Here is a 21,377-nt window from a genome sequence, read left to right on the forward strand (position 1 = left end):
CCTCTACCCACCATATGCCCTACCCATCATACCCCCCTGCCCACCATATGCCCTACCTGCCATAACCCCCTGTCATACCATGCCCTGACCACCACCCCCCCACCATATTCACGGCTCCTCTCAGTTTTCATCTTAACTCTGGTCTTCAGGTAGCCCCTTTCCTTCCTTGACCCTTTCCCCATCTCTAGTCCTACCCCACACTCTTCCCAGTGGCCTCAGGCCTTGCTCTGTTTCATTTCTGCACTTAGCCTCTCCCCTGTCCCCTTCTCATGGTCTTAACCCCTGGGCCTCTGACCTCACTCTGCACTTCCACCTGTAAGTCCCCTGCTGCCCACATCCCACGTGCTGACCATGGCCAGGACCCCCTGAGCCGGGGGGTCGAGCAAGGTGGCCAGGTTCTCTGTGCTGGAAAGATCTGGGTGAGGGGGCCCCGGGCTTTAGGGGGACCGAGGAAGCATGTTTGAGCTCTGGCCTCTCCCCATCTGACTGGACCGTGGCAACTGGCCCCTCCGTGCACATCAGCTTTTCAGGGTCCCCCGGCTGCACACACCTCCCCCAACACCAGGGAGCAAAGGCAGGAGGTGTGAGATGTCCCGTGGGCGGAGTGGAGCTGGAGTGGGAGCGGCAGCTGCCGGGTGCTGGACGGAGGAGGCCAGGCAGAGAAGCGTGTAGGAAAGGGGTGCAGAGGGGCGAGTCGCTGGGGGAGAAGGCCTGGAAGGTTCGTGCCTGTGTGAGCAGGACAGTGTCTCCGGCTGGAGATGAGAGACCGTGGCTGTGGATGGCACACATGAGTGTGTGTGGCGTGTGGGGCTGGGTGCTTACTGATGGTGTCAGGAGTGACAGTGGGACCTCGAGGGACCGTGGGGGAGAGGCTCGCGGCCTCTGATCGCGTGTGCCTCTCCCTGTGGGCCTTCCCCGGCGGAGTGGTATGTGCTGTTACTCCAGTCTCCTGGCCCTGTGGCGGGTGTGGCTGTGTCCCCGTGGCCCTGTCTGGGAGTGAGGGCTGTGCTCTGTCTCCGCACACTCGCGAGAGTTCAGCCATGGCTTCGGAGCTGACGGCCTGGGCTTGAGTCTCAGCTGTCACTCCCTTGCTCTGGCCTCGTGCACTCACCCCACGAGCCTCAGTGTCCTCATCTGTGGAGTGGCCCGATAACAGGACGGTAAAAGGACAAAGGGAGTCTGTGAGGTTCCAGTGAGACTGTGTGTGTCAAGCCCTCAGGACACGGCCCGGCCTGCAGGAAGCGCTCAGTATCAGCCCCACCCCGAGCGTCTGGGATTCCAGATCTGCCTGTGCTCTGCATCTGCCTCGTTGAACACTCCTGCAGGTCTTTGTGCCTGTGGGGTCAGGAGACAGGGCTCCTCAGTGCTGAAGAGACAGCATAGGGGCTCGGGGTGCAGGGAGAAGGGACCCCCTCTTCTCTCCCTGCGTCCCCCAGGCCTCACCTGGCTCAGGGTTATGGAGGGATGAGGCCTGGTGCTGCAGAGGGCAGGGGTGGGGCGCCAGGTGAGGGCTGGGCCCCAGAGGAAGGGTGGGAGCTCCAGGAGAGGCCAGCTCTGAGGGGAGCGCCAGGCCGGCCAGCAGCGCTGAAGCCCCTGGGGGGCAGCCCCTAAGCCACTCCTCTCCTGGGAACACACCAGCTCCTGCTGCCGAGTCACTAGCAGCTCTCAGAGAGTGGGGAGGCGGCAGCAAAATAAGAGAAAAGCAATTTGACGTTTCTAATAAAGCGTCGCTCCACTTTGCCAAATTAATTTTGACTCCCATAATTATTTGCTGTAGGAGCGGCCGCGTTCTCCCCACTGCCGCCTAATGAGGTAATTGGGGAATTAGGAATTAATGACTTTAACAGAAGTGACAACTGACTTCACGACGGGAGCAGCTCTGGGAGCTGCCTCTCCCCCGGAGCGTATGGCTCTGAGCTCGGCTGCCTCCTAGAAAACCCAGGTGTCCTGCCTTCCAGTCACCCCGGCAGGCCTCCCTGGCACCCCAGCTCCCAGGCGGCCTCTACTCCTTGACCACCATCACCGCCTGGCCTGAGCCTCACGGGGAGAAAGCCCCCGAGGCATCCAAGGGGCTGATGCTATTCTGGGTGATGTTATCGCTAATAATAGTACTGAGGAGCATCGGCTGTTTCCCTCATGTGTGTGGGGAGCATGTGATCATCCAGTCTCCCTGGGATGTTGTCAGTCTGTGGGTGGTGGGTGCGTGGGGCTTGTGAGTACTCTTTGTTAGGCGAGCCCGGCCTCAGTTTCCCTGCTTTACTGCACCTGAGGAGAGATGCTGCATGCGTGTATGACTCTGTGTGTGTGTGTGTGTGTGTGTGTGTGTGGCGGGGGCTTTCCCAGGTTCTAGGAGGGGGAGAACTGGACCCACGAGGGGGGAAGGGATCAGGCCTGGATCTCCCAAGTGAGCCACAGCTGCCCACCCTGTGCCCAGCTCTCTGCAAAACCCCAGTCCCCGCCCCATCTGTGAGCCCCGCATCCCATCCTCAGTGCCACCAAGCTGCTTGGCTCTGTTGGATGAGGAGTTGGCAGGTGAATGGGCCCTCATGCCCAGGCTGGACTGGGGTAGTCTTTCAGGGAGACCTGTGAGTGTGTGTATTCTCTGATGATCTGGGTCCCATGACTGTGTGTGATTCAGGGGGCCTAAGTGAGCCTGTGTGGGTGTCTGTCCTGTGCAGGAGGCGGGCTTTGGGGGACTCAGGAGGCTGAGCTCAAGTGCTGCCAGCAAGTGCATGGGAATGGAATGGGGGCTCAGGTTTAGGGCCTCCTGGGCCTTCCCTTGGCTTCTTTAGGTAGGTGTCTTTGGTCTCTCAGGTGGGTTGGCCTTAGTAGCTGCTCAGATCATCCCCCTGCAGTTTGAGTCAGTGTCTCCCTAGACCAGTGGGAGGGAGAGCGCACTGGCTTTGGAGTCAGGCCAACTGGGGTTCAAATCTGGGGTTCTTTTCCTGTGATGTGGGTTTGGGGGTGTTGCTCAACCTCCCTGAGCCTCAGTTTTCTCCTTGGTGAATTGGGAATGCCATCAGCTTCCTGAGAGGGTTGCTGTGGGAATGAAGAGAAGAGAGGGCCCGGCTCATTTTAGGGTTTGGTGAAGTGCTTCCTCTCACGCTGGTGCCATCAACAGAACTCTTCTGGGGCTGGATCCTCTGCAGGGTTCCCCAGGCCCTGCCGTGTCCAGAGCCTGGGACCCTAGGTCCCAGAGGTTGCTGAGACTGACTCTTTGCTCCCCTTCTCCAGGCCTGGGTCTCTCACTTTCTTCTTGTGTCCTTCCTCAGCTCCCAGCCCCATCGTCTACCCCTTATACCCACACGCTCATCTTTCCTTAGTAAATCTACTTTGGTTTGTCTCCCTGATCTCTTTCCATACTCGTCACCCCCCAAAATACACAGTTCAGACCCTGCCTCTGCTCCTATGATTTCACACTCAGGCCTGACCAACATGGGGCCTGATGAGCTGCCAGCAGAAGCATGTTGATGCCCTAGTGCAGGGGCCCCGGGGGACCTGTTCAGTGCTGAGCGTGCAGGGAAGGGGAGGCTCGAGGCTGTGGGTGGTAGGGAGCAGGGAGGCCAGTCTTTCCTCCGACATGGAGGAAAGTGTTGGTCGTGCCCTAGGGAATCCTCCACCCTCTGAGCTTCCATTGGCCCCCAGCTTGGTCCTAGCCACCATGTCTGGGGCCTGGGCTCAGTGGCCCTTGCACAGAATGGGTGCCCTGTAAACATTTGTGAATATTCTGAACGAACCAAAAGGCAAGAGGCAGGTGTGGTTAGTGGAAGTGCTCCCGGTCCAGGCTCTGCACCCCACCGTGGTCCCAACCTCTCTGAATCTCAGGTCACTCCCATGCCTGCATGTGGGAGAGAGGCAAGCCTGCCTACCTCTTTGGGCAGGTGAGAGGGTCAGCAAAGGCATGACGGGGAGATGTGCGTTTTAAAGCTGTGAAGTGCCACAGATCTGGGTCAGTGGTGGTTACAGGTGGAGTTCTAGAAAGAGTGAACTGTTATTCCCTCCCGGTTGCTGACCGCTACCTCCTTGTCCCCAGGACCAGGGCACCGTGGGGGTGATCTTTAATGTGGGCACGGACGACATTACCATCGATGAGCCCAACGCCATCGTGAGCGACGGCAAATACCACGTGGTGCGCTTCACTCGAAGTGGCGGCAACGCCACCCTGCAGGTGGACAGCTGGCCCGTCAATGAGCGGTACCCGGCAGGTAGGCGGTGCCGGTGCGCGGAGGAGGTGCTGTGGGCGGGGCGGGGCGGGCAAGGCGGCCTCTGATAGGATCGCTGCCTGCACCGGGGGCGGGACTAAGCGGAGAGGTTTCTGGCCGTGCTGGGGCTGGGGTGAGGCCGCGGGAAAGGCAAGGCTAGTGGGGACCCCGACGGGGGCGTGGCTAAAGAGAAGCCTCGGGATTCGCAAGACAGAGCTAGACCTCGGTGGTGGGAGTCTGTGGGCTAGGAGGGAGAGGGCGGAGCTGAGCTGGGAAGGCTGCAAGGCCAGGGTCCAGGTGGGGGTGGGGGAGAAGAGAAGAGGAAGAGGGGTAGAAGTAGGGAGAGTCTGACACGACTGAGCAAAGGATGGGTTTAGAATTGAGGGACAGGCAGAAATGAGGAGGCAGATGCAGAAACCAAAGAGAGATCCATCAGTAACCCAAAATATATCTCTGCGAGGAGGCAGGCCTGATCCCAAGGACAGAACCAAGGAATGAACCAAAGTCTACAAAGAGCAAATCAGATCCATATCAGGAGATCTAGATAAAGGAAGAGAAGTGACCACAGAGGCTCAGAGAAAAGGAACCCCAGTGTCTCAGGGAATAAAGGACATGGTGAAAGGGAGAGAATGCCAAGTGACAAGGGTGCAAGCACATTCCACAGAGCTTTACAGGGAGCCTCCCAGGTGTCAGGCTCGGGCGACACAGGGGAGCAGGACACAGCCTCTGCTTGCAGGGAGCTCGCAGTCTAGGAGGGGGGAGCACGGGGATGCAAACGGACCCCGTTCGACAGCGTCACACAGTGTGATGGCTGTGGTGGCCCAGGACAAACCAAGGTCTGAGGAGCAAGGGGAGGGAGGGGGTGAGGACATAGGAGAGATGAGGAGGCAGAGAAAGAGCCTCAGAGTGCGGGGGAGCCAGGGGAGGGGCGATGGAGAGATATGGGAACAGTCACTGGGACAGGAGCAGAGACGGAGGCAGCCCCGGAGTGATGCAGAGAGATATATGGAGATGCTGTGGCACAGACCCAGCCAGTGGGAGAAGAGGTGGACAGAGCCTTGGGAAGGAGAGGAGGAGAGCCCAGTGCGGGAGACCGAGGGGGAGGGGAAGGGAGCCACTGCAGGGGAGAACTGCAGAAATGCAGACTTGCGGAGGTATGATCTGGCTGAGCGACCCCTCACAGTCACACATGGGGGCGACTGAGGAGAAGGGAGAGCATCTGCAGCCTCAGTCCCTCTCTGAGGCAGAAGTTACAGCCAAGGCGGGGGCAGAGAGGCTGCCCCACGCTGGCTGAGAAGGGTGTGGGCAGAAGGACAGGGAAAGGTGCAGGTGTACAAACCCCTCATGGGCCCACTTACCCAGCTCCCCATCGTGCAGGCTTGTGCTCAACCCTCTCTGGAGCTAAAGAGAACCACTCCCCCCCACCCCAAGAAATACAGAGGCTAACGGACATACAGGCCAGCCACAGACACATGGATGACTGCAAAGACTTGTGAGGTCAGACCGACGTAGGAGCAACACGAGCCCTGCCGAGGGACGCCAGCCTACACCCAGGTTCTGGGCATGTGTGGGGTCGCTGAGGCACACAAACACTCCTGTGTGAAGTCTTGCAGGTGCACAGGCTAGGCTGTGCAGGTGTGATTACCCTACGGCCATCAGTCTTCTCTCTCTCTCAGCCACACACACGTGAGGGCAACTTTGGTAACAGTGAGGACTCCAGCCTGGGCTGAACAGGGTTGTACTGGGAGGACGTGAAGGCTTCACCACATCAAGCCATGACTCGGGTCCAGAGCTTCTTCCCTTGGGGCCCAGCAGGCCAGAGGCCAGGTTGGAGGGTTCATGCATGCTCTCTTCTGATCAGGGACCCCTGGCGGGGGGTGGGGAAGACTGCTGGGTGCCCCCTCACTTGCAAACCAGGGTAACCTGGTGCCTGCCTGTGTGCAGTGTGAGGGCAGATGGTCGACGAAAGCCAAATGTCATCCTGAGCCACACTGGCGGGCTGGGTTGGCAGGCGGCACCGGCGCAGAGCCTGGGCCTCCAGACTTTTCGGGAGCACAGAGACTCAGCTCTTAGACTCCGAGTCCTTTTAATCCTGGACCTCCTACTGACAAGTCATGTGGCCTTGGGCGAGTCATCCAGCCTCTGTGAATCTGTCTCCACCTCTGAAAGATAGGGATAATAGGCACCTCATAGTAATAACCCAAGAAAGCACTAGAAAGGCATGGCATAGAGGAAGTGCTCAACAAACAGAACTTTGGTTAGAACTGTTATGTGCCCCAATGAGGCAGATGTACATTCTTCCCTTCCTCTTGGGACACACACAGGGACAGCTACAGAGACACACACGGGAGGTCCCTAAGAGCCTCCTGCCCTCCTGAGTCTCTGGCTCTTTGCCTGACTCCCTTCTGGCCCCTTCACCTCTCCTCCAGTGTCTTCTTTGGTCCCTCTCACTCCCACCCCCAGGCTGGGATGCCCTGTGCCACCTCTAGCAGAACAAAGAACACTGCTGGTCACTTGCCAGTCTCCCCTGCTTGGCTGGGGCACTCTGCGGGTAAGGGCCAAGCCTTCGTCTTTGCATCTCCAATACCCAGCATGAGGAATGGAGCAGGCACTCAAGAAATGTTTGTTGAGTGACTAAACGAGTGAACAGTCCATTTTTACTGAAACACTAGTGACCTAAATCCGTAGGGAAGGCAAGGTCTTGTGTCAGAAGCATCTAGGGAGGCAGCAGCCGTGCACACACACGGACATGTCGTGTGCTTGTTCATGGGAGATGTCCACGGCAGGCCCGGGCCCAGGCCTCACTGGGGGCACACACAGCCGTGCAGTGTGAGAGGAGCAGGAAAGCTGCCCCCCCCGACCCCCGCCAACACGTTATTGAACACTGTATGTGGTTTCAATGGGAAAAGTGGCCAGATTCCCCCAAAGGAAATCATTTCCATTTCCACTGCTATAGACTAGGATAATCCACAGCCTGTGGGTGCAGGGAGGAGCACACCGAACTCCTAGGCACACTGACAAACCCCTTTCCACAGTCTGTTTCTCTCATACAGACACACACAGACACACACACACACATACACAATCTTTGCTCCCCATCTCCAGGGCCTGGACAATGGTGAGTGGAGAGAGGGACAGGCAGGGTGGAGAAGGGGTGGGGTTAGGGATTGGGGGGAGGAGCCTGAAGGAGAAAGGCTAGTGAGTGACAGGGCGTCAGGAGCTGGGCTGGGTCCCCAGGGCAGAGACAAAAGGGGACCAGAGTAGAGCCAAGTCTGAGGGTCTTGGAATGAGGCTGAGATGGGGGGAGAGAGCCGCCAGACAGAGGGGCTTGGGGGGGGCCTGTGGGGAGGGAACCAGGGCAGGCTTAGAGGTGTGGAAGAGATGGCTGCAGGAGAGGTGGAGAAGGCCAGAGGGGTGGGTGGGGCGGCGGGGTGGCGGGGTGACCTGTAGGGATGGCGGGCAGGGTGGCAAGGCTGCAGGGGTGGACCCTTTGGGGAGGGAGGGATGGGGGTGGAAGCCAGTGGGGTAGGGGTGCGGGGTGAACTGGCAAAGAACGCGCCTCGGGGAGCTGAGCACGGAAGGGAAAGGGAGCTTAGTGCCTGGAGAAGTGGTTTAAATGTCACTGTTAAGTGCGAGTGCCGGGCCACCCCCTAAATGCCGCATAAACCCCACTTAACCCATCCCTCCCACTTCTAAACCACCCTCTAAACTCAGTAACCAGCTGGGCCACTGAGGCCCCCCACCCCCTAACTTAAACCTGCTAAATGCCCCTCCCTGCCCTCACTGCCCCACTCTGGGATGGGGAAGGAAGGTGGGCACAACAGCTTGAACACAGATAAACCTGTTTAACCTCTGACCTTTGACCTTCCAGCTGCCTTTTCTTTTCGGTCCCCTTTCCTTTTCTTCTATGTCCCTGTCTTTTTGTTTGGGTCACTCATGCCCCTCGGGTGGGGCTGGCTCTGGACGGGAGCCTAGGGAGGGGACGGGAGGACGAGGGACCCAGCGCTTCTTCTCCCGCCTTGGGTGGACCTTCCCCCCTTTCCGGTGGATGTTGCTGCTTTACTCTGAATCTCCTGAGAAACGCGTAATTACTTTGCTAACTCCTTTGGACTTCGCCGCCTGAGAAACCTACTGTCTTTCTAAACTTTTCCAAGGAAACTTTGATAACGAGCGCCTGGCGATTGCTAGACAGAGAATCCCCTACCGGCTTGGTCGAGTAGTAGATGAGTGGCTGCTCGACAAAGGTAATTAACCAGAATTAATTAATTAATTAATTAACTTTAAAAACACTATCTTAAAGGTGCAGAGCTCTCTCTTTCCCCACCGTGCCTTCCCCGTCGCCCGCCCCTTAGCGGAGGCCTGATGATCCCCCTGGGATGCCCCCCCTTTCCTCTCCGGAGTCAATCATCTGTGTCTTTAGAAGTAGAGTTGTGGTTTTGGACAGGGCTGGGATTTGCTCAGAAGAAGGAGAGTCCTTGGGCTCTTTCCAAAGCTGGGATGGGCTAGGATAATCCACGAGCTGAGCCTCCCGAACCTGGTAAAGCAGGCTAGGGTGTAGATCGGGAGCAGGGTTTGGTGAAGGGCCGTCCAGAGGGCCACAGAGCGCTGAGAAGCAGGAAGTGCTGATCCTAGGATCCAAAAGGAGGGTGGGAAGGCTTCACTGGGGTCATCCTAGGAGGAAAGGGAAGCGGGGGAGGGGGGCCTCACATCCTACTGGAAGACCCCCACCCACCCACCCAAGGGAGTGGCTGTAGGACACTGTCTCTGGAATGGGCCCACGTTGGTCCGGAAGGCCTCTCGGAAGTAAACAGAGGCGGGGGTAGGGAGAAACTAGGAGGTAGGAGCAGGGGCAGCCATCCCACAGGGCTTTCTGTGCTGGCTGCTCGGATGAGGAAGACAGAACAGGCTAGATGAGTGGCGAGGCACTGCTGGGTGTGAGGGAGAAGGCCACTTGTCACCAAGGGAAGTTGGGGCCAAGGGCAAAGCCATCCCATTCCCTTCGGAGAGGGGGCGAGCTCTGTACCTCTAAGGCTAAACTCTAGGGGGGAAGTAGCACTGTTAAACCCCCACCTAACCAGCTGATAACTGTGCTTTTAAATGTCCACTGGGGCCTGCCCCAGCTAAAACCCCCAAATGTCACCTCCAGCCCCCCACACAGCCAGCGGGGACTAAACATATTGATAACCAGATGTGATAAATCCATAACAGGACAAAAAGTTAAAGGGACTGTAACAGACATCGCTAAAACCTACAGCCCCCAGCCGCACTGGGTTGCTCTCTCCAGCGGGGCGAACTTTAACCCTTTGAGGAGTTCATGGCGGGCGGGGCTGCAGGGGCCAAGTTCGCTAACCTGTGTAGCTTCCTCTCCATTACCCAACTCCCTCTCCCAGAATTAGAGAGGCCAAGGGAGCAGCTTGGGCTGAGGCTGGGACAACTTGTGACCCCAGGTAGGCAGAGCTGGACAGGTCCTTGTGGGGGGAGGGGTGGTGGGGCTTTGCATTCAGGTGATGGTGAACCCCAGTGGTCCTTCCCTAGCTGCGGGGCCATACCCTCTCTTTAGACCTCGACTTCCGCTTCTGGAAAGTGAAAGATTGGGCAAAATGCTCTGGTATTTCCCAGAGTGTGGAAGGAGGAGCTCACTTCCCCTTTCTCAGGAGGGGTCAGCCCCCTCAGCCCCCTCAGCCTGTCTCGTGGGGGCTGCTGGGAGACTGAGATGAAGTAAAGAGCAGGAAAGTATTTAAGAAGGCTCTCTTGGAGGGATTATTTTACTGTCAGCATCTGGCATGTGGTAGGTGCTCAATAAATATTTATCGAATGAGTCAATTTCCAGTTCTAAAACATGTCCGGTGAAGCGCAAGTCCCATGAGAGGCTTCCCAAGAAAGAGATTGTGGTAAAATGAGCTTGGGAAATGCTGAATCCCGTTTCTTCCTCTTGGAGATGCATGTGGACGTTGGTTTAATAAAGGCACTGAGAAGTCCTGTGAGAAAGAAACCTGTCGTTTAATTGTGAAGCATTTGCTTCCCCAACGTGTTCAACCACTGTGTGAGCCTTCTCCTCTTCACTGTCTCCTAATTCTTATGCCTGGGAGTAATCTCTGGACGCGGTAGTCCTCAGGCACCTCTCTGGGTCTGGTATTCCAGTTGCTACTAACTAGTGCTCAGCTTTTGTGGCCTCCGGTTCCCCCATTCGGAAGAGGGTGCCGCTGCTCCAGGGCAGAGTAAGGAGCTGGGCAGTGGGAGGGCACGGGCGGGGGGAGGGGGGGAGAGGCTGAGCGGAGGGCTGAGCAGATTCCCCGCCATGGACGGTCAGATGGTTGGGTGGCCCAGGGAACCTGTGTTTCCAAAGAGGGTGTGGGTTTCACAAGTTGGACTATCCTCAGCCCAGGTTTTGGGGGCAGGGCATACAGACACCTAACTCTAAACCAGATCTTTAACGAGGCACTAACCAGAGGCTAACGAGGGCTAAGCCAGGTCTTAAATCCCCCAGCACCCGCAGGGAAGGTCCAGGGGAGCGGGGGGGGGGGCAATGGAGTAGCTCCTCTGCCCCTCCTCCTCCCCAAATAAGTAACACCAAAAACCAAAGTTAAATCTAAACTTAAACATAATAAATATCTTTTCTAAAAACCAAACCAAAGCAACAAACTCAGAGGGTTAAACCGACCCCCAGATCCACTAAAACCAAAAAGAACAGCCGAACCCCACCCAGGTGGGAATGCTCAGGTGTCACTGCTGAGTGGGGAGCGAGATTGGAGCTGGAGCGGGTTTTTTTTTGGCTGTCAGCGAGCGAAGCAAGGTCCCTTTAACGTTTTCCATCTCTGTGCTTGCACATCCTGGCGGGGAGGAAGGCCTCTGCTCTCCAGGGCCTGGTCCCCCCTGGGCAGGGGCAGCAGCTGGGCCTTGGAGGGGGGAGGCGAGAGGGGAGCCTGGCCAGAGGTCAGAGGGCTTGGTGGTGGCTGGCAGGGCAGAGTGGGGTCTGCGTGGCTGCTCCCACCCTCACGCACGCCAGCCCTCCTCCCGCGCACCATCCTCACCTCCGGCACGTCGGTGTCCCCTCCCTCTCTGCTTTGACACGCGCTGACCACTCAGCCTGCCAGTCCCCTTCTCTGTCTCTGCCTCTTTGTCTCCTCTGTCTGCTGCTTCTGAGGGCTCCATGGCTTGGGGGGGACACCGGGTGTGGCACGTTTGGGAAAGCAGAGGGAGAAGATGGGGATCAAATTGAGGGAAGGGAAAGAAGGGGGGGAGCGATGCCCCTGGAGCAGGAGAGGAGAGGGGGTGGGAAGGTCAGAGGCATGAGCATGGCGGGGAGAGGGGGGAGCTGGACTCCCTTTCCCAGCCCATGTGTGCCTTGGGGACCCTCCCCCTCTGGGGTCCCCACCTGGCTGCGCTGGGGGCTGTGGCTGACGAGGACTTTCCCTTTGGTGTCTGCCCCTTCCTCGTTTCTCCAACCCCCCACCCCTGCCCCGCTGCTGGTTTCCCTCTCGATCCTCTTTCCTTCCCTTGGCTTCCCTCTGTTCTCCCCATCCCTCTCTGATCTCTCCCCGCTGCCTGCCCCTCCTCTGTCTGCCGCCCCCACCAACTCCCCTCCCCACCAGGCCGCCAGCTGACCATCTTCAACAGCCAGGCTGCCATCAAGATCGGGGGCCGGGATCAGGGCCGCCCCTTCCAGGGCCAGGTGTCCGGCCTCTACTACAATGGGCTCAAGGTGCTGGCGCTGGCCGCCGAGAGCGACCCCAATGTGCGGACCGAGGGCCACCTGCGCCTGGTGGGGGAGGGGCCGTCCGTGCTGCTCAGTGCGGAGACCACGGCCACCACCCTGCTGGCCGACATGGCCACCACCATCATGGAGACCACCACCACCATGGCTACTACGACCACACGCCGGGGCCGCTCCCCCACGCTGAGGGACAGCACCACCCAGGTGAGGACCCTTGGGGCTGACGGACGAGGAGCGAGGCCTCGGGTGGGGGACAGGGCTGATGTCTACGTAACAACTGTGGCACCCAGGGGAGGGTCTGAGGGGCCTGGTGGGGTCCTGGAGGCTCCTTCTCATCCTTGTCATGGTGATGGTTCAGGTGAGGTGGGAAAGGCCTCCCTTCACGAAGTGGCCTTTGCCCTGGTGACCAGGGATGTTGTACGTGGGAAGGTGGTTACTGTTTCTAGGGGTCAGGCCCAGTGGTAAGGGGGGGTTTGGTACTCCAGCTAGACCAGGGAAGACTGCCTAAGAGTCCACTCTGGACTGGAGTGAAGGTAGAATGACCCGTCTGCCTGCCCCATACCAGAGGCCAGGCCCCGTGGGGTGTGGGCAGTGAGTGGGAGATGCGTACAACCAGGATGGCATTGCTCTGGCCAGGAGACAGCCCTGGAGGGGCCAGAGGCTCAGCTGGGGGTGGCCGCCGCTCTCTGGAGGCTGGCTGAGGCCCGGAACAGTGTCTCCCGGATTGCCGGTGTCCTCATAGTGGGACTCCAAGCCCACTGCCTTCTCGCATCCTCTCCTCGTGACCTTGAGCAGGTGTCCCCCGCCCAGCAGGCCTCAGGGTTCCCTATGCCTGGGGGTCAGAGGGGGTGTTGGTTCAGACAGTTCCCTGGTGCTTTACCCCCCGCACTGCCTGCCCACCTGCTCATGTGCTCTCTCTGGATCAGGTCAAGCCCAAGTGATTTGAGTTGATCTTCTCTTGTACACGGAGGGGGGTCGAACCTGGGGAATGAGGCTCTCACGGGGCAGGATAGGCCTGGCTCTCCAGGTGCCAAAAGCCAATTGGGCATGTGTGACTTACGGAGGCAACTCGGGGCCCGGCTGAGTTTTCTGGTTGTGCCTTCAATGATTGTGGCCCAGGGAGGGCTCACACCTGGTGTGGTAGACCTTACTCGGTCACCCCAGCCCCCCTGCCCAAGCTACTGCTGTCCTTCCTCACCCATGGCTGTTGAGCCTCTGTGTCTGGAGAGAAATCTGTGCTGCTGGGGTGAGGGAGAAGTATGGGGGCAGCCTGGGGGCTGGGCCCCAACTCCACCAGCCTTCACTGTCTGTAAGTCCCCTCAGCCCTGCCAGTCTGTGCTATAGGTGGCCTGGCGCTGCTGACACCCTCATGCAGGCGGGAGAAAGAAGTCTGAACCCCCTTCCCCTCTGCCTTCACGGGCAAGAAAAGCTAGGGCCCCCGAAGGCCAGACCTTGCCCCAGGGAGCAGGGAGCCCCAAGGTTGGGCACCGACTATGCCCAGTGTCCAGAGGCAAGAAGGGCCCCCCAGTCTCAGTGGGAGGGCGATGGACTGACCATCCAGATGGAAGAGAGGGGCGGGGGCCTTCGGGGTCACAGCTGTGCTGGAGAAGCCCCCACAGGATGGGGGGTGCTGGGGGGCAAGGACGCCCAAGGAAAACCAGTCTTCGAAGATAGGGGTTGGGATGGGGGTGCGGGAGTGGAGAAGAGGCACCATGTGACCCTTTCACCCCTCCCCACCCCAGACTCCTCCCACCTTTGGCCTTCAGGAGCCCTCTCCCCACACCCTGCAGTCTCTTGGGCACCATTCCTGCCTGGACTCTGGGTTTCCCTCCTTGGGTCTCTTCCCTAACACACCCTGAGCGTGCTCCCCTCCCCGCCCCCTTACATTCACTCATCTTGGGGATTCTCTTTCTTTACAATCAGGAGGAGAGAAAATGCTGACAAAGTCGACTCCCGTTGCCATGGCAACCACAGCCCTAATTATTGTGTGCAGCCTGGTTCCGGGCTCTGGGAAGGGGGTTGGGAGAGAGATGAGGGTGGTGGGATAGTGAGGTTGGAGCCAGGAGCCACCCCCCACCCCAGGTCCTGCTTCCCTTCTCTGTCTGTGCTGGCCTCCAGAGGCCCCCATGCCTCATCTCCCCGATGCCCTGGGCCCCCTTGCTCCAGCCGTGCACCCCCAGGGCCAGCGTCCAGTCTCCCTGGCTTCCTAGAAATAAAAGACACAGGATGTGCCGTCTCACTGGTCCCCGGGAGCGGTGGGAGTTCCTGCAGGGTGGGCGCTGGCCAGTCTGTCTTTGCACAGCAGGGAACAGGAGGCTCCCGATCACCCAGCCAGCAGTGGGAGAACTGGGGCACGGACCAGGGTGTGTCTTGGTCCCATGGTGACCAGGACCCATCTCCTGTGTGGTGCCATACCTCAAGAGGTGGCTTTGGGGCCTACTGACCCACCACTGGACCCTCTTCCCCTCTCTCCTCTTGCCCACAGAACACGGATGACCTCTTGGTGGCCTCTGCCGAGTGTCCAAGTGATGATGAGGACCTGGAAGAGTGTGAGCCCAGTACTGGTGAGTGCCTTTCCCCCCTCCCCTGCCCCGGGCCCGGGTGACGCTGATGGGAGGGGGGCGACTGTCCCTGCCACCTGGCCCGAGCCCAAGGGGCCTGCTGCCAGGTCTTACCTTTCCCCGATAGCTTCCTCTGCCTTCCTGCCATTCCCCTCCAGGTCCCTCAAATTGTCCCTCTGGCAAGGCAGTTTCTGGCCCTTCGGTGCCCCAGCCCTCCGAGGTAGTGAGGTCCTTAGCTTGGGATCCTGGGGTTCAGGGCCAAGGAATGCTGGGAAGGAAAGAGGGAGACTTTTCCCTAGCGAGATGAGTAACTGCAGCTCTCATGAGTCTTTATTGGGTGTGGGGTGGAGGGGGGGGTAGGTGGGAGATCACAAGCTTAGGAACTACAAATCCCATCAGCTTTTGGGTCCAGAACTGCAACTCCCATCAGTCCCTGAGGCCTGATTTTCCCCGGGTCAGCAGTAGAGGAGATCTCTGCTCATTCCCGGTCTCAGGGAGGTGGCCAGACACTCTGCCAGGGCTGCCAGGCCAAGCTGGGGCAGTTCTACCACACGGCAGCTCTGTGCCAGGCAGTGCGTGGCTGGGAGGTGTGGTCCCTTGGGGAGACTGGGACCTGAGGTCTGGTCTAGATTTCTAGTGGAGCACCTGCCATTGAAGGAGAGCAGGGCTGGGAGGGAAGGCTTCCTGGGGGTGGCATTCCAGGCCTCTGCTGGATCCTTTCAGTTGGAGAGAAGGGTGCAGCCCCAGAGAGAGACCCGGCTGGCAAAGGAAGGGTGGGCCTTGAGTGCCAACTGAGAAGTGTGGGGTGTGGAGTGGTGCAGTGGGTGCAAGGGCTGCTCACCTGAGCAGGTTGGGGTGGCTGAGAGGAGCCGGGGGGAGGGAGGGCCTGAGGAGCTGAGGTCTTGGTGCTTACAACTGGCAGTGGGAAGGGAGGAAGGACTGAATATGGCCAGATTTCTCAGCGAGGGACCATGGGACTTGGTGGTGGGCCTGGGTGAGCCTGTGGGAGCCTCATCCCTGGCTTGGGTTTCCAGAGACTTCTCCTGGTTACCTTGCAATGCATGGCACCTGGGCTGTTGCTACTGGAAGGCTGGAGGTTGGGGCGGATGCCTGTAGGTTTGGGGGAGGTGATCAGTCAGGTGAGGTGGGCAGGCATGACTGGGGCATATCTTGTGAATCTGGCCTGGGGTGGGGGTATGGGGGGGGGTCTGCCAGTCCCAGAGGAGATGCTCAAGCTGAGGCTAGGCTGCAACCATGGAAGGAGTGTGGGGAGAGCAAGAAAAACCATGGAGCCTTGGGGCAGAGGCTCAGGTTCCAGAGACCAAAGGCAGAGGCAGTTCTGGGGCCCAGCCCCCCCGACACTGTAGGCCAGAGCTGAAGAGGGTTGTTTGGTGGTCCTGGGCCCTGAGGCACTTGGAGGAGCTGTAGGCTGTTGGGTTGGAAAGGCCTCCCCATCCACAGCTAAGAGCTGGTGCTTTCTGGAACAGACACCCTCCACTGTGGGGAGGCCCCTCTGCTGGGGGGCCATTTGGCTCCATCTCACTAGGCCATTTCAGCTCAGGGATGCACCGTCACGCTCTGCCATTGCTCTGGGAGGTTCTGGACATCTGGCAGCTTCAATATGGCACTCCCCTCCTCGACTCTGCTTCACCCCTCTGACTCGTCAGGACTGGGCTTTCCTGGAGGTGGAAGCAGTGCCTTGAGCCTGGGCCTGCCGAAAGTGGCCATGATGAATGGCCCCATGAGAGCCCTGGGGTAGGACTCTGGGGACATAGGGCTGGCGGGTCCTGAGAGAAGGGCACTTGGCCCCATCCCATGTGTTTGCACACATGTGCTCACTCTGGGGGGGTGCTGTGGGGTGAGAGGAGTGGTCTGCTTTCCTTGGACCCCACGGAGAGGAGTGTTGTGCCAGACAGCCACTGTGCAGGGACCTGCAGCACATCCCGGGCCATACCAGGGCCACACGCTCTCTACCAAGGTTCTAGCTTCCCAGCTGTGGCACTGAGTCTGTGCACCGGGGGCCGAGCTCCCTTAGGCTGTGTGAGGACAAGGGAGCAAGGAGAAGCTGAAGTAGCCAGGTCAGCTGCCCTCCCCCAGTCAAAGGGCCAAGCCTATGAGGGGAGGATGGAGGGTGGAGGAGGAATGGAAGCTGGGGGATAGGGAGAGGCCGGCGGGCAGCCCGGCACATGGCTTCAAATTAAGGGCAGAGTGCGTGCTTAAGCCTCCAGAGGAAGCCGTCGGACGCCCCTGGCTCTCCCCGAGATGTGCATGGCACACGCCTGCATTTCCATACTCGCGCCACTCTGAAATGCTTAAAGTTGAATTTTTATCCTGATGGGAGGCAAGGCGAAGATCAAGATGACTCCAGAGCCCCTCAGGCTGATCTAGACCATGCCACCCCCCTACTTAGAGGGAAAGGGGACTCCAGCCAGAGGCCCTCTTGTGCCCCCGGTACAGGGAGGCTTTTTCCTCTAGCCGAGGACCAGGCCTCCTTGGGCTCCAAGGTCAGTGTTAGAGGCCTGCCTGGAGACTGTGGCTACCCAGGGACTGACCCCAGGGACCCCAGGGCATTTGCATCCTTCCCACCTGCCAGATCCTCCTCCCTGCGTCCAGATGTCAAGCCTGGGATCATCCCTACTTGCTTTCCATCCTTTCCCTTGACTTGGGCCCCTTCACAGACCCCAGGCCCCACTCCTCCTCCTCCTCCCATCTTGGTGAGATCATCCTCTAACATGGGTATTTCACTTGAGGTTGGCAATCTAGTCAAAGAAGGGTATTGTTTGCCGGACACAGTGTTTAGATTCTTTTGAATGGGAGTGCCTTTAGTGGGGACATGCTCTGCATTGTGGGTAATGTCTCACCGTCTTAGCCAGCCTGACCCACGCATTACGTTGTGGGCCTGGCCCCTGTAGGGATTAGAGTGTGCGCCCCTTGAGGCACATAGGAAGTGCACACCCAGACTCAGATCCACAGAGGCACACATCTATATGCACACACAGAAGCACACACACATACATCCATGCACATACATTCATGGAGCTCCCAGCAAGCTCACACCTGCCCACTTGCTCACAGGCGCCCACCTGCTCAGACCCACAGTGTTTCACACTTACATGTGCTCATCACACCAAGGTATGCACACGGGGTGTCTTCAGCACACGGAGGCACGCTCACACACACTCATACCTGTTGAGGGACAGACCAAATGTTTAGGATCGCATGCACATGGTCAGAGGCACCCACATATTTCAGACACTCGCGATGGGCACACATGTGTGTTCAGCGTGAGCTTGTCCACACACGTCCTCGGACTGCCAGAGTTCCACACCTGCAGTCAGCTCACAGAGGTACGTACATGTATACAAATCTACCTGCATAGCTCCGACCACGTCCTCCGTGCATGCTCAGGCTTACAGATGCTCACAGATGGTTCAGAGGGACCGTGTACGCATGTTCAGAACAGTGTGCTCAGATCTCCGAGGTGTGGGCGCACGCATTTGCATGAGTTCAGGGAAGCATGCATCTGTGCCCGGGCTCAGAGGTGTGTGTGGCACAGCTCCACCCAAGTTTGCACTCATGCTCAGACCTACAGTGTCCCGCGAATAAGTTCATAGGCACCGGGACGCACAAACATCCTCAGAGGGATGTCATGTCCCAGCACGTGCGGCTCATTCCCACAGAGGTGCGCCCACGTGCATCTATGTGCCGAGATCCCCAGGGTACGTGTGCACAGGTCCTCAGAGGTGGGCTGTGTGTCGCCAGAGCCCGGGGGCCATGCTCATTCAGACATTCATTTAGACCCACACCTGCCCCCCTCCCGTGGCCCCATGAGAGGGGACCCTCTGACGCTCCCCGTAGCTCAGACTTGCAGAGGCCCATTCTTAACGTTCACGCCCATGTGTTCAGAGACACACACACACACTCAGAGGCACATACATTCAGACTCACACACATGCTGGGAGCCACACCCATGCTCAGCCCTCTCAAGGCACACACAGTCCTAGGGCAGTGCACACACACACGCACACACACACACACTGGTGTCTACACTGGCCCACATGGGCCCTCGCAGGTACTGACACACTTACTCCTGTGCTCAGATGCACACCTGAGCTGCGCGGGGAAGGCCCCCTATTCTCAGGCCCTCAGGCCATACAGACATGTTCAGACCCAGTAAAGTGCCCGCCTCCGAGTGAGCACACACGGCTGTTCAGGTGCCCGCGGACACGTGTACTCAGATCCCCAGATGCCCACACGTGCTCAGCCCACGGAAGCAGCTCGTGCACGCACCCCATAGGCGCACATCCCTCCTGAGGCCCGGCCCCCATGCACACATACACGAGACCCTCCGAGGCATTCACAGGCTCAAGTCCACAGACACACAGACACACTCACTCAGACCTACGCTTTTAGCTTAGAATCACAGAGGTGCAGATGTGCTCACATTCCAGTGTTTCTTGAGGTACCACCAGTTGCTGTAATGGGTAACCTCCATAAACACAGAAATGTGTTTGTCCTTCACTTAAGGTTACAAACCAGTGTTCCTGGTGGGTGGGCAGCTCCTCGGCAAGCGCTACTCCAGGGCCTCGTCCCCTTCCCCAGGTGACTTCCTCAGTTGTGGTGGAAGGTGGCCAACAGGCGGGGTCACGAAGGGGTGGGTTCTGTGGGTCAGGCCCGGGAGGAGACGCACATTACACCTGCTGCTTCTGCTCAGTCACGTGGCCACAGCTCCGTGTCCGGGAAGGCGGGGAGGTGTGGCCTTGCTGTGCCCCCAGGAGGAAGCAGAAACAGATTTGGGGACCAGCTGGCAATTTATCTGCCCAGTGTGGCTTTGGGTCACCAACAATCCCTTTCACTCTTCCTGACATCCTGAAGCCCCACCCACTCAGGGCCGTCACGGCAAAGGTGAGGGGGTCTGGCAGGTGGCGGCCCACTTGTTGGGTCCAGACTTGCTCCTGAGGACCCGTATGTGGTCCGGATCCCTGTGTACTAAAAGGATAATTGATCTCACTGTCTACAGAGCTCAGCACACACCCCAAATCCAGTGGTGGGCCAGATGCAGCCACCACAGTAAAAACTAACTGAAAAAAGAGAAGGATGAAAATAAATAAATAAATAAATAAATAAATAAAACAAAAAAGAGAAGGATGGAAGGAGACACACAGAGGCCCCAAGTTCTAAGCGTTAGGAAATCCAGCCAGCACGCAGTACGTCAGACTCCACCCCTGCAGTGAGACTCCACCCGTGCAGGGGGGAAGTTTCTTCCTTAAACCCTGCATCTCTGGTCTTTGTGGCCCCGGCGCTGCCCTGTGTGAGGTTCTAACCAGTTCTTATCCTCCATGGCCATCTCTGAAGTGGGTGTTGGGGGAAATGTCCTTCTTGGGGGCCCCATGGTGTTGACAGCCCACTTCCTGCTCCTGCATATTTGGGGGCCCAAAGGCTCAAGCAGTCAAAGTAACTACACTCAGCGTTCTTTCCTGGACATACTTGTCAAGAGCTTTATTTCCTTGTTTCTCTGAATCCTTGCCTGTCTCTTAATTTAGTCATGACTATTTTGAGGGCATTTGAAACAGTAGGTGGGAAGGCCACGTCCTTAGTTTGATCTGTGGGGCACGGCTGAGCCCTCCTTATTCAGGTGGAGGTTTCACTTTGTCCCTCAGAGCCATTCCTGACCTCTCTTGTGATTTGCGGGTTGGAAGCAGGGGCTTTTTTGACACTTGGCAAGCCCCACATTTCTGGGCTCTCTCTGTTCCCTTCTCTGCTTGCAAACCCACCCACTCTTGCCTAACTTTGTCTTCCTGTAATATGTGACTGAAAACAGACAGTAAAGGCCAGCCTTGTCACCCCGACTTTCTGGCACGTTCCTTTCGTGCCTCAGCCTCAACAGGCGCATGGCCTTCCCTGTAGGTCATCGCAAGCAGGGTTGGACCCGGATGTCCTGCCACTGCATTTCATGGTTCTGCATCTTTCTAGCCGTTTCCTTGGATTGTTGCGGGAAGGCCACCGGTTTTTGTGACGTACATTTCTGGGTCAGTGTCTGTGTTAGTTCAGGTAACATTTGTTTCTGGAACAGATGACCCCCAAATCTCAGTGGGTACTTCGAGGGAGGTTTCTCGTTCAGGTGAAGCCCCGCCAGGAGGCTCCTGGTCAGCGGCAGTTCTGCCCCAAGGGGTGCTTTGGGAATCCAGACTCCTTCCATCCCATGGCTCCTCCTCGATATTCAGCACGTGGTTTGCAAGGTCGCCAGAAGGAGGAGAAAGAGCACGGAGGATCGCACACAGGAGACCTCCGTGGGCAGCACTAGTGGTGCCCACTGCTCAGTCATGTGGCCACACCTAATTGCAAGGGATGCTGGGAAATGTAGTCTCGGTGCCCAGGAGAGGGAGAAAATGAGTTTGGGGAAAGGGGCACTCCCAGAGGCCTACCTCATATGCTCAGACCCACGGTGGCGTGCTCACAGGTTCTCAGCGGTACAGGCATGCGTTCACACACGAACACACGGGTTCTGACCCGTGCTGAGAGGCGGGTGGACACAGGCACCGCGAGAGGCTCACTTACGTGCAGATCCCGACACCCGCGTCCGTGTGCTCACATCCATCGAGGTTCGTGTACACACGCACACAGAGGCTTAGAGACGTGTGCCCATGTGCACAGAAACAGACTCTGAGGGTGTGTTCCTGCGCGTGCACGCACACGCACACACACACACACGCATGCCTGACCTTGCGTCCACCTTGATGTTTGCCGTTGCTGTGCTGGGGTGTCCCAGTGGGGCGGGACTCCATCCTTTGGGCCACCGCACTCAGTTGCACAGGTGGTCCCCTGCTGGAACAGGTGAGTAAGGGCTGAAATCTAGCCGGTGCTCTCTCCTCACCAAGCTGCTTGTCCTGGTCCTGGGAG

The 21,377-nt window shown here is 58.4% G+C and overlaps 2 protein-coding genes across 27 annotated transcripts in view; both read left to right on the plus strand.

Moving 5' to 3' along the window:
• RASGRP2 (RAS guanyl releasing protein 2) overlaps positions 1–21,377 on the plus strand; it is a 361,639-nt gene that overhangs the window by 98,815 nt on the left and 241,447 nt on the right. The gene's annotated exons all lie outside the window — the stretch shown is intronic.
• NRXN2 (neurexin 2) overlaps positions 1–21,377 on the plus strand; it is a 97,768-nt gene that overhangs the window by 70,852 nt on the left and 5,539 nt on the right. For 11 of the 19 annotated variants that reach the window (XM_081797853.1, XM_081797859.1, XM_081797854.1 and 8 more), the window contains 4 exons: positions 4,034–4,205; positions 8,357–8,446; positions 11,795–12,120; positions 14,402–14,480. In XM_081797853.1, coding sequence (XP_081653979.1) covers positions 4,034–4,205; positions 8,357–8,446; positions 11,795–12,120; positions 14,402–14,480 — 667 coding nt within the window. The remainder of the gene's footprint in view (positions 1–4,033; positions 4,206–8,356; positions 8,447–11,794; positions 12,121–14,401; positions 14,481–21,377) is intronic. The other 8 variants (XM_081797857.1, XM_081797865.1, XM_081797866.1 and 5 more) reach the window with 1 other exon arrangement.

This window comes from Leptonychotes weddellii, chromosome 11 (assembly GCF_054177405.1).
Source record: "Leptonychotes weddellii isolate Sample4059 chromosome 11, ASM5417740v2, whole genome shotgun sequence".
Lineage (NCBI taxonomy): Eukaryota > Metazoa > Chordata > Mammalia > Carnivora > Phocidae > Leptonychotes > Leptonychotes weddellii.